The 12,407-nt window shown below is 37.7% G+C and overlaps 1 protein-coding gene across 1 annotated transcript in view; it reads right to left on the bottom strand.

Annotated features, from left to right (window-relative positions):
- cntn6 (contactin 6) overlaps nt 1-12,407 on the bottom strand; it is a 168,812-nt gene that overhangs the window by 8,451 nt on the left and 147,954 nt on the right. Inside the window, exon 23 of the mRNA XM_016675751.1 lies at nt 6,108-6,288. Within this exon, the coding sequence (XP_016531237.1) occupies nt 6,108-6,288 (181 nt within the window). The remainder of the gene's footprint in view (nt 1-6,107; nt 6,289-12,407) is intronic.

Genomic DNA, 12,407 nt, shown 5'->3' with positions numbered 1-12,407 from the left:
AAACAATCGAGCCGCTTTACCCCGAACGCGGAAGCTGAGGTGCAAAGAGCCCATTTTCCGCCGCAACACGCAAACTTCCCCATTCACTCAGTGCGATATAGTTCCACACCACATCGGTTAGGATTTGTTGCTGCGCGTTTGCGCAGAGTGAAGGAAAGAGGAGACCAGCTGCACAGGCAGGCTGGAAATGAGATGCAGGTGATCAGTTTGTGTGATCGGGAACAAGAGACTGTGATCAGCGATCACCTATCATACACTTTTTCACGGAAATCGACCGGTTATGATCGGTAGCCGATCGATCGGCACACCTCTACTTGCATGTGAAGCTCATCTTATCTCCTGATCTTATCCACCTCAGCAAAAGTCTAAAAATCAACCATTGTCCTCTTCCTGTGAGGGAGGTTTGACTGATTGGCCCACCCACCAGGTCATGTCTGCACTTTTGCAGATAATAATAGTCACCCCACTGTTTCCAACTCATGAACTTTCTTGCCATATTTAGCAACAAGACCAGAGTTAGCTTTTTTATGATCCACCTCAGAGTTCCATTGTGCATTCACACTTCCCCAAACAAACTGAATTTTCTAGTCAAAGGAATTGGGAGTTGGATTAAAGCTACTAAACAGGGCTGATGTGAATTCACCCTAACCCTAACATTCACCTAGCAACTAGGTGGATTGGGGGAATTCACGCCAGCCCCATTTAGTCCGCTTTAATCAATGTCTTGTTTGTTTGACTAGAAGAGCTGGTAGGTCTGGGGAGGTGTGAATACGCACTGGAACTGTGATGCAAACCAAAACGGCAAACTTTGGTCCATTTCCAACCTCAGTTGAAGTGAACTCACATGGCTTCCTACACATGTGAACGCTAAGCGAACCAGCGACCGCTCCAAAAGCAGGGAGCAGACTGTAGTGAAGGGAATCCTGAGTAAATCTAACCAAGACAAACGTGCGTCCAGCGCTAGCAGGAGATAACTTGTGGTCAGAAAAGAGAAATTCTACAATCTATAACATCTGACACAACCCCATTTTGTTTACATTTGGTGAAGAAGAAAGTTGAGCTCAGTTTCTTCTTCAGATGTTTTGGTGTTGATTCCTTCAATGGTTATTGGTGCAGCGGCCCCACAGGATGTAATGAAGGCTTTGCTTCATTTCACATTGAAAATGTAACATGTTGTAGTTTTGTTCCCCAAGGGAACCAAATCTACCAGACTGTCAGGAGTGAAAACACCCAAAACTACACACATCTCAAGAGAAGTCACCTGTTGAATGGTATTGGAGAAAAGAGGGGATTAATATGCACACAACACCATTTCTTTTTAGATTTACTACTTTCTGTTGGTCTGTCATATAAAATCCCAGTAAATACAGAGCTTGTGGTTGTAATGTGCGAAAATGTGAAACAGCTGTAAAAATTCTTTTGCATTTGTATGTTGATCTGTGATGTTTTAAATGCCAGCTTAATGTCTAAATATTCAAGAAGCGACATTAAAAAGAGCATCAAAAACACAGACCTGTTTCAGAACTAAAAATGTAGGAATTATTCTGCGGTCTAAAAACAGCAGGACCTTGGAGCGTTCATTGAAAACTTGAATAAGAATAGCTGCACTCTGGAATTACAGCCATAGAAAGGACTCAGAGGAAAGCATTTGTAGTGCTGCACAGAAAAAGATGAAGCTTTATTTTATTCGCCTTTGAGGTCTCGCCTGCCAATGTTACCGCTGCTTTTTTATAAAACAAGTGGTAAGAGAGTGGTAAGAGTCCTCTTTTGTCCTCATTCAACCCAGAATCATATCAGTCCTATCTGTGTGCTCAGTCACTTAAAAAATTAGTGCACCCAATGTTTCATTAGCTTATAGCTTCAAGTTTCCTAGCAGAATCAACATGAATTAGTTGTTTTCTGTATTAGATTCTCACATCATTGTGGGGGAATTTTGATCTACACTTTCTTATAACATTGAGGTCATCTAATAGGGCTGCACTCAGGTTTGGTTCTGGACTTTGCAATATCTTCATTTCTCTTTTTCAGTCAGTCTGTGGTTGGTTTCCTGTCAGTTCAACAGATGGCCTCCCTTTTGACTCTAGAATATTTTTTTTCATGATCAACTCAATAGCTGCGTTTCCATTGACCATATAATTGCACAAATCGGAATTGCAAAAATAAATTTGCTTAACGGAAACACAGCACCTCCGAAAAAATTCAGGTTTTTTGATTACGTTTTTTGCAAAGTTGAGGTGGTTTCTTGGCTATTTCAAAATTCATGTACTTTATAAATTGCACGAGTCATGTGATCAGCAGCTGGTTGTTACCGCTGGAGGAAAAGATGAAGACAACAGGAAGAGGTAGGAGGATGATGGTGCTGCAGGTTTTTTAATGATTTATTGCATAAATGAACTTATTCACATGCAATTTTAACTGCATTTCTTATTGAATGGAAACACTGCAATTGGGAAATTGTGTTTTTTCAACACTAGTGGAAACACTAGAAACTCTCCATGTTTCTGAACTTCACTCCAACTTCTTATGACTAAAGCAATTTAATTTTTTTGATGATTTAGCTTTTATATTACACATAAATGTTTCAAATCATCCAATAGATTTTAACATCAGACCGATATGGTGTGTAATTACAAAATGCAGGTAGTCAATGGTAGTATGATTTAGCTATCTGAAATAAATGTGATTTTAGATAGCTGCCTCTCAATCCTAACAACTGCTTTCATCAGACTTGGTGGCAAAACCAACACACACATACCAACAAATTCAATTTTGTGGACGTTTCTTCTGTCCACGGAATATTTTCCAACAATACCTAGGGATCCTCAACATGTATTTTGACAGATGTGACATGGACCTTTGCTCTGTTTTTGCTCAGCATTGGTTTGGAACATGGAACTATCCAATGGCGATTTGAGTTTTCTACTGGTCAGTCACTAATCAGTCCTGTGTTTGTCTGCTGAGATAAAGAGAAAACATTAAGGACAGGTGATGCAAAAAGAGTTTCATAAAAACGAAAAATGCAAAATAGGAGCATTTTTATCTACTGGTTTGGAGCAAAATCAACCAGGCTACACAAAACATAATTTCGTCAGATACACATGGCTGTCACAAACCAGATGGAGAGGCTGCAATAAGAAAACATGGAAAGTTCTCCTCTCCATGCTGGAGTTTTGGACTTTCTCAGGTAAGGCGCAATGAATGGGAAAGTTCAGAACATCAGAACTTATTTGGTAAATGTGTTTCCATCTTCCCTTTACAGCTTTACTCGTCTTTGGACGGCCACAAACTGCCTCAAGCGAGCGTAAAAACTTAGAAGTTAAGGTTCAGTTCCATGTCCACATAAAACCCTATTAGCTTGACTTTTACCTTTAACTAATGAATTCAGAATTTAAAAACTGTTTTTATATTCTCTCTGCATACCTTTCAAAATAAAATGTCTTTGATATGAAATAGTGAGGCACGCAAAAAAGAAGGTTTATACACGTATCTTTTTCATACAATTAAAACTTTTGACCTGACCTCAGATTTTTGCTCATTTCCCCTCAGATGCCAGATATTCAGAAGATGCTCCTTTATTTTGAAACATGTCTATTTTCAAAGATAAGAGGAAAATAGAATTATTAAACCATCCCTTTTTTTATTCTGGTCCAGCTTCTGTCATGTTCTGTCTGCCGTGAAAGTAGAAAGGCGAGAAGACCTTTATGCTTTTCTATCAACAGAGATAGAAATATTTTCATGGGTTCAGTTCACCTGATCCCTCGTCAACAAATCTGCAACAGAATGGCTCAAAAAAGAAAAACAAAAGCTTCCACACTGGTCCTTTTAACATTAAGACCTTGGCTCCTCGAGTCTTTTTAATATTACCAAAATAAACATTCATTCAGATATAAAGGACTGAAAAAAAAAATCATGGTCAGTAATTAAAATACTGTGCAAGAGAAATCTTTGTTTAATTTCATTTTACAGACAGAAAATCATAAAGCTCTAATTATATAAAGGAACTTTAATCAAGTGAAAATAGGAATGAATGTACATTCCATAGTAGAAAGAAAAAAATCAGAAGTAGTAACAGCTGTCAGACCACTGCTGATTATAGGAATTTTTCTTTATTGATGTCTTGCATTTTGCCAAAATTGTCTAATAATCTAAAAACTCATAACCTGTATCTACATTTCCTCTGTTTCAATTAGATGGTTTTCCGTTTCCCATATTTATCAGCCTGTAATCTTTCAGAAAACCACTTCAGAAAACGGCCAGACGTACCTTTAGTAGAAAATTTACAGTCATCCTTGAGTGCAAAAATGCATCTCGAGATTTAATTCAATGTTCTGAGAGAATCTTGTCATATGCAGTTGTTTTTGTAAGGCTGTAAATTGATCAAATCAATAGTTGTTTTCACTACAGAAGCCCTCACTTTTGAATAACCATAATTAATGCCTCACCCATCAGGATACACCTGGTAGGTTTCCTGGTTTTTAAAGATATTCCAAAAACTGCACTAAAGTTCTGAAGGTTTTTCTGGTGTCTACTCTAATGAGTATACAGACCCTTGAAACTTCCTGTAAGTGATGCAGCAGACTGCACATAGAGAGTTGTTGATCCAGCACATCAAACCTGTTTTCAGATGCCTCTGAGAACATTTTAGACTGAAGTCACATTCTGGACTGATTTATTAATATGGATTGTAACGTGTCAAAATTTCGTCACTTTTTAATTTTTAATTTTATTTTTTTTACAGACAATATTTCAGAGTGAAACCTTTGTATGTTTCTGGAATGCTGGTGTGCCTGACACACAAGCGACAGCTGCAAACAGCAGCAATACAAGACAAAGTCGCTTCACTTGGACCACTTTTGCTTAAAGTGATCTGATTGGATGCTGGAAAAGACTATTGTTGTGTGCAAATTGTTGGAGTTAGCCTATCGGTGAAGCTATTGAAGCCTAATATAGCATCTCATGCTAACGTCACCATCCACAGTCAACATTATTCAGGAAGGATTTTTTCAAAAATGTTCCATGAATGATCAATTGTTCCTGAAACAGTTCAAAGCTGAACGATTATAATAACACTTTGCACCAATCTGATGACTGAATAATCTAAAAAACTGATTAAAAACAATAAATGTCTGTCGTGGAACTCGTACATCTACTTACTCAATAATTTAGCAGCAAAAACAGTTTTTCAATTGAGAATGTTGCTTATTTTGTTGATATATTGTTTTCAATTAAAATGTGATTAACGCCATAAAAAATTTTAATTGAGTCAAACCACCAGTTTTATTAAAACGAGTTTAGCCATACAGTGGTGATGATCCTACTGTAAATGTAAACTGATCTACCTGATCAGTAGCGCTGGATATTTTGCATGATAATGTAATGTCCACCGGAATGAAGGGACCAACCGTTTCCAGGAGGAATGATGTCTAAAACCGAAAACTGAACATCACAGGACCTGTTCCCTTGTTTCACAAAGTGATGCTATCTGACTCTGCAATTTTCACATCACCCCCAGCAGCTTGTTCCTCTCCTATGTGCTCCACTTCTGATTCTCAGATACCAGTTGGAAGTGACTTCAGCGTTGGGCACAGGTTAGTATGAGCAGCAGAAAATCTCTTGGCAAAAAGCCATTTCATTTCTGCATATCAAGGACAAATATGACCTTTTTCTGAAATTTCAGCTGGGATAAAAAAAAAGGATAAAAGAAAAAAGGGATCGCAGCTATGAATCACATGCATAAGTCAGCCTGAACTTTACTGCCCTTTTAAAAGTTTTTATTACTTGAAAAAGCTTACTGTTTTTTTTTTTCCTTATGAAGCTTCTATAGTTCTAAAATAAACATGCTTTATGTACTGAATACAAGTTCTTTTAAAAATACCACTGGAAGTCTGACAAGTTGTTAGCTAGTTGACCATCACAATAGCTAACTGGTAGATAGTATATGTTAGCTACCTGCTATGAAGACTGCAGTAATGTGTTAATTGTACAGACAGATGGGATTTTAACTGTTTGGTCATAAATGAAAAAGTAAAGAGCAGAAAATGATGTTGCAAGCAAATAAGAGAAAATGATGGAACGAAACATCTGTCTGGTGTTTGGTGTGCACCCACGTGGTTTCTTGGTGGCGACGCTGATGGAGGGGCTAGAGGGTCCAAGTCCGGCACTGTTCTGGGCTCTCACTGAGATCAGGTAGACCGTACTGCTCTTTAAACCGGAGAGCAGCGCCGTGCTGTCGGTAACCCTCACCCTGTCTGCTTCACGCTGCTCAGAGCTTCCCTCCCAAAAGAGAACCTGAATCAAAGTAATCACAGTTACTACACATCCTTACACACCTCCTACATCTTTTTTTCTTTTTTTTATGTTTTATTGGATAAAAGGCCAACTATAGTAGAAAACTATTATGGGAACAATGTAAAAATATGTTTTGCCTCTAAGATCAGATGCATAAACCATCATTCTTATTGCTAAGCAGTATCAGATTCTTAAAATAAGGAAAAACATCAGCACTGGATGGTAGCAGCAAAAATCCTCAAGCAGTCCAAGTCATATTTTCAAATTCCTAAATGATATTTAATCTTAAAGCAATCAGTAATAAGGCGAACGACATGAGTATGAGGATTAGGAGTGTGTCAGAATCGGTATCTATAGGGAGATCATTTATGACCTCAACACCAGATAGGGGGAGCAGACAGGAAATGTCAAACAGATGCCATGAGAGCAGGTACTTATTCAGGTGGAGGCACGCAGGTTCTCAGACATCTTGTTCAGGAAAGGCAGATTAGCAGCAGGGCTGGAGTTTCTGATAACGCATTCATCTAGGGTGTTTCTTTCCCCACTGCACTTCAATTGTAGCTGCTTTTCCAGACTCTTTGGAAAATAACTGAAATGGCTGAAGAGAGCGGGTCAGTTTTTCCTCCTCTGCTAAGATTTTAAACGTCCACTTGGAAGAATTAGTTCTTTACAAGATTTTACTTTTTTGCTGCATACTTAAATGTTATTGTGAGATATTAGAGGTACAGTACAGCAGAGGTTTTTTTTGTGTGAATTAGGCTCAATATTTGAGTGTGTAGTTCATAGTTCTTTACATACTGAATAAAGTCCAAAGCAGTCTTACTTTATTTTGATGTATTATACCATGTCTAAAGGTCAAATACTGAACATTAAGACATAAACCATACATATCTTTGAAATATTAAACCAAGTAAACCACAAATAGCTTTTTCTTTATTTTTGAAAGGAGAAAAGTCAGTTAAAACAATTTTTTGTAACATAAACAGCTTATGGGGCCACATCCTGGAAAGCAGAAATGCACTTCCACATAATAATGATGTAACATTATGTAACCACACTGTCTGGACCAGCGAGACAAAAAAACCCTTTCCAACAGGAATATGTTAAATGGCTGTATGGTTCCTTATTGGTAACACAGAAAAACCAGTGAGCACTCTTCTTACTTTTCTCCTTATGAGAACATTTATTACTCAGAAACACATGAGGGACTCTAAAGAAAACTTTACAGGGAAGATGTATTATAGTATGGCACCATAAAACTGATCTATCACATTTGAATAACAAATTGTTCTGGAGTTTTCTTTCATCAACATTTCTTTATTTGGATCTGATAGATATTGTCCTTTGTAAATGGACCACATAATTTTATGGGTGCTGTAATTAAACCTATAGATGTCTGCCTGTGATTTAGAAGTTCAGTTAATAGCAAACCTACAGTTGGACCTTAAAAATATAAGGCTAATAAATATAATTGCTTTTTGTGTTTAGAGCTAACAGTTAATGAAAGCCTAAGATTCTGTTTCCTAGAAATTCACAATGTTTTGTAAGACTGATAAAGGCAAATAATACTAAAGATGTTTTTATACAGAAATGCGGGCCTAATGAGAGTATGTCCATTTACTTTAGATTAACCGTTGGGGTTTCTTTGGCATTAATTACTGCACCAATGCAGTACTATATTAAGTCTGTGGCTTTTCTGTGTTTTCTGTTCTGGTTTCTCTGATCTTTCTTTCGACAATACCCCATGGATTCTCTACAGGGTTTATTATAGGTATGTTCGGCAGTGTGGGCCGATGCCTAGTCCTTCTGGAAAATTAAATCTCCCTCTTAACGAAGCTGATTTTAAACAACACCCGCAAATGACATGGCTCTCCCAGTAATGACAAACTTCAGAAACTTCACCTTCGAACCTGCATTTTGTTAGCCTAATAAAAACCAGCTCCTTGGTCTACACTTTGCTTCATAAAGAGTCACTATTGTGGAGGCGTGGCCCTGCTTAAGTTTGAAACCATTGGATTTGATTTTACCCAACCACTAACATTTGGCCAAACATGAAAGGAGCTATGGTACAAAGCTTTCCAGAAATTGCAAGTGCTGTAAACTACCCAGAGGGCAGAAAGGCCATGATATCTTTGCCGCAGTTAAAATGTCTTAAACATTTCTCTTGCTCTGACTGTAATTGCTCAATATTTGGAAGTCTTGCCAACATGCACTGAATGGCTTCGTTCACTTACTCCGCTGCCATTGCCAAATTACAACTACAGACTACAGGAAGACTACAACTCTAAAAGTGCAGAAACTCAACTTCATCATTCATAACTCCTCCTCCTGTTTGTTGATTGGTCTGGATGAAATTCAACCGGAGAAATCGAGCTCAGTCGGAGAAATTTCAGACAAAACTCTGAAGGGAGAAGAAAATCAAGTGGATTTGCATAGGAATGCAACAGCCAGGCTAGTTTTTGTGTGTCTGCACCCTGGGACCTTAATTTCTAAATAAAACTCAAAAATAACTTATCTAAAGAGAAAAATGTGGACACCAAGCAACAGCCCAGTACTATTCTCCTTTACCTAGGTAAGTCACTTCTAACATGGTCTGGTTCAGGAGCATGACAGTTATAGCCCATATCCAGTTCTGTGTCACTTCAGTCTGATTGTGCTGGCTCATGTAATGTAACCCCCAAAATTATTGGGTGGACAGTAGGAAAGAACTATAACTCAACTACATCAATCTGGTTAATAATGCTGTTCACTCACTGCTGCGTTATGCCACACCATTCTTCAACAAGCATCTATTCCAGATCAGCCTGTGTGGTTGTGTTGGTCATTCTGGTATCAACAGCTCACCCACGCTGGGACCCCTAACCTACCGTACTCCTATTGTTACAGTTCTGATCCATGCAGCATCTACTGTTGTATTTCTTCCCAGTTTCACATAATGTATTTTGTAAAGAGGTGAACTTTAAAACGAAAACAATGACTTTGAAAAACAATCAAACCAGGCATCCATTTTTCTGTTCCTCTTTGCTACAAGCCTCTGATACACAATAGGTACGTCAGGCTGTGAGTTCAGGTAAAGTGTTTGGACAGGACATAATGAATGGATGAAGTGCTCAGGTCTCACTCTCCTTGTTCAGCCTCTTCTGGGAGATTCAGGAGCAGCTCCCAGAGCCTCAGATGGAGGTTATTCCTGTACTTTCCTCAGCTTACAAAGTTTTCATTTAAATTATTTCAAGGACTCCAGGAAGGAAGGTGCTGTCTTGTGAAAGGTGTCCAGTCAGTGTAGTGCCTTGCAAAAGTATTCATACTCTTTGGACATGTGACCTTTTGTCATTTTAAAGCCACAAACATCATGGATTCTATTGAGAATGCACAGTTGAAATCAGAAGTTTACATACACCAAAAAAAAAAAAAAAAAAAAATCACATTCACATTTTTCTCACCGTCTAAAGTTAAGTCAGATCAAATCTCCTGTTTGTAGAAAAGTAATGATGCAAATTATCATCCTATTTACACAATTACAAGATCCTGTTCTCAGGCTGTTTTTGGCACCAAAGGCAGCGGAGGCGATCCTCTTTGAGGAAAGATGGGTGTAGCTAAATACAGGAAAGTTAAGAGTTTTAGTGGATCTAGAAAATTCGTCAAAATAGAAATACATGTATTTTTATTTTTGCAAAAACTGTTCCTGCCATTTATGCACTACTTCATGTTTTATGACAAAATTCCCAGTAAAACACCTTGAAATTTGTACTTTTAACATGTCTTAATAGGAAAAATCTCAGGGTATGGTTACTTTTGCTGAGGACTATATTAACATCAGGCCCTCTGAGATTTCATGACTGTTTTTATGATTTTTTTTCCCAATCAAAATCACTGATTTTGTGGTGCTACTTTATAAATATTTGCAAAGAGCTTTGTGATACTTGACATTAAATGCAACTTTTTGCATATTGCCATATTGATCGCAGAGTATAACTTGATATCAAGTAAGGCTGAGCTAGCAGTGCAGTAGCAGTAAGAAATACTGCCACCGGCAGGTGGGTGTTAGCACCACTTAAACACAATATTTTTTTTTTTATCAATTTTGCAAAAAATTGCAGTAAACTCAAAGCTATGCGTTAGCACCAAAAAATGCAGGGATCTGTTGATTGAGTGAATTTCTGCAAAATTGAGAAAAACTGGAGGTACTGCAATATCTGACATTATTTTTTTTCACAAGTGTCTTCACTTTAATGGAACCTACAAAAGCATAATCATGAATAAACAAACAAAAAAAAATGTTTGGAAAAATTTAAAGTCATTGCAGTAAATATACTGATTGAAATTCCTGTTTCAAGCCTGCTCTGCTCTCATCCTACAACAGTAGATGTGGATAACGATGTAGTTGGCTCCATGCGTCTCTGCACAGGCCAGGCCACCTGGGCATAGCCTCAAAAGTAAGATATCTGGGTTCCAGCAGCAAACGGTATTTTTATCTCAGTTTTCCCCCAGCTACACCTCAGCAGACAGGCTGTTGTTGATGGGAATGATATATGATGTTCATACTTTCCTCTATTTATTTCATTTTTAACAATTTTTGGAGACCTCCAGTCTACAAAAATCAAGCAAAGTTTTGTTTTGTAAGAAAGGCATGTTTCATCTTTAAATGTATTGCAATAGTCACAAAAAATTATTTGCATGATAAATTAAAATTAGCTCAATTTCTATTCTGATTAATATTTTTTGANGGCCATGATATCTTTGCCGCAGTTAAAATGTCTTAAACATTTCTCTTTCTCTGACTGTAATTTAGAGGTTCTCAACGTGGGCAGTACCGCCCCCCAGGGGGCGTTCAGAGGACGGCAGGGAGCCCTGGCGGAAGTTTTTACAAAAGGGGGGCGCTGGGATTCCTTTGGGGGGCGTTTGGTCGAAGGTAAACTTTACACCTTAAATGCACAACAATGCCAGTTTAGACTCTGAGCAACTTGGTAAAACAGTATTGTGTAACATTAAATCATGCTTGGCTGCCACTGTATCAATGGCAGCTCTCCTTCTATTCAGTCTTTGTTAGCTTCTATTAGCTTCTTGGCGCAGCTCCGTTCTCCTGCTACTGGTAGCTAAAATCACGATACCCTCACTTTGTATCCCTCTGAAAAATGAACCCATTTAAATAAAGAAATCCCTCCATTGTGATACCACGATAAAGGGCGTTCATTTTATAGCGTTAACACTGGTGCTGTAAGGTCCGGTATGAAACGGGGGTGATAGAACAACACAGCACTTTTAAATTTCAATAATCAGATTGCAGAAATTATTTCTGTTGTTTTAAAAGGTTTATGTCAGTCTGCCTTTTCCCCATCGATACGCTTCCCGACCACCCTGCACCTTAAGGGGTTAAAATAATAAAGACGCGCACATTGTGCAAAACTCTGAAACGGAGCGACGAACTAGATGTGAATTATGGCATAAAAACAGAGAATCCGACGCTGAACAGTGAAAAATCAACACATGATGTGAAACATGATGATTAGGCGGCACAGCAGGTGATGAGTGAAGATTACTGATGGTCAATAAATGATAAAATAAATCTAGCAACAGGAAAGAAACTAAAGTGAACATAGCAATAAACCACGAGAGGATAATACTGATCAAAGGAAACTAAATGGAAATGAATGAAGAACAAAATGCAAGAATAAACTAAGAAACTAAACTAAATACAGAGGAATAAACTGGTACGGCAAGACCTTTTGATCAAAGCTTAATACAGAGACTGTATGGCAAGAATAAACAGACACTATTTCCAGATAAAAGGTAAAATAATATTATTGAAGTGCCATGGGTTTGTTGAGACCATGTGTAGTACTGAGAATAAATATATCTTACAGACCATAATAGTAAAGAACTTATCACTTATTTATGTTTTTAATTAGATTTGATATATTTATTTCTTCAATATTATTTTTCATGTCAGTGTTAATGGCATGAGGCTGATGACTCCATGACACTTTCAATTTGACTCATTAGGATTTGATTAAGAACCAGATTTGTTCTTTGTAATTTCTGTCCAGTAAAACTATTAATCTATAATCAATAGACAGGTCTATATAAAGATATTATCCATGTTTCTGTCTCATATTTGTATG

The sequence above is a fragment of the Poecilia formosa genome, unplaced genomic scaffold (assembly GCF_000485575.1).
Source record: "Poecilia formosa unplaced genomic scaffold, Poecilia_formosa-5.1.2 Scaffold121, whole genome shotgun sequence".
Classification (NCBI taxonomy): Eukaryota; Metazoa; Chordata; class Actinopteri; order Cyprinodontiformes; family Poeciliidae; genus Poecilia; species Poecilia formosa.
Note: the sequence above shows the minus strand (reverse complement) of the source record. Positions and strands in the feature narration are given on the sequence as shown.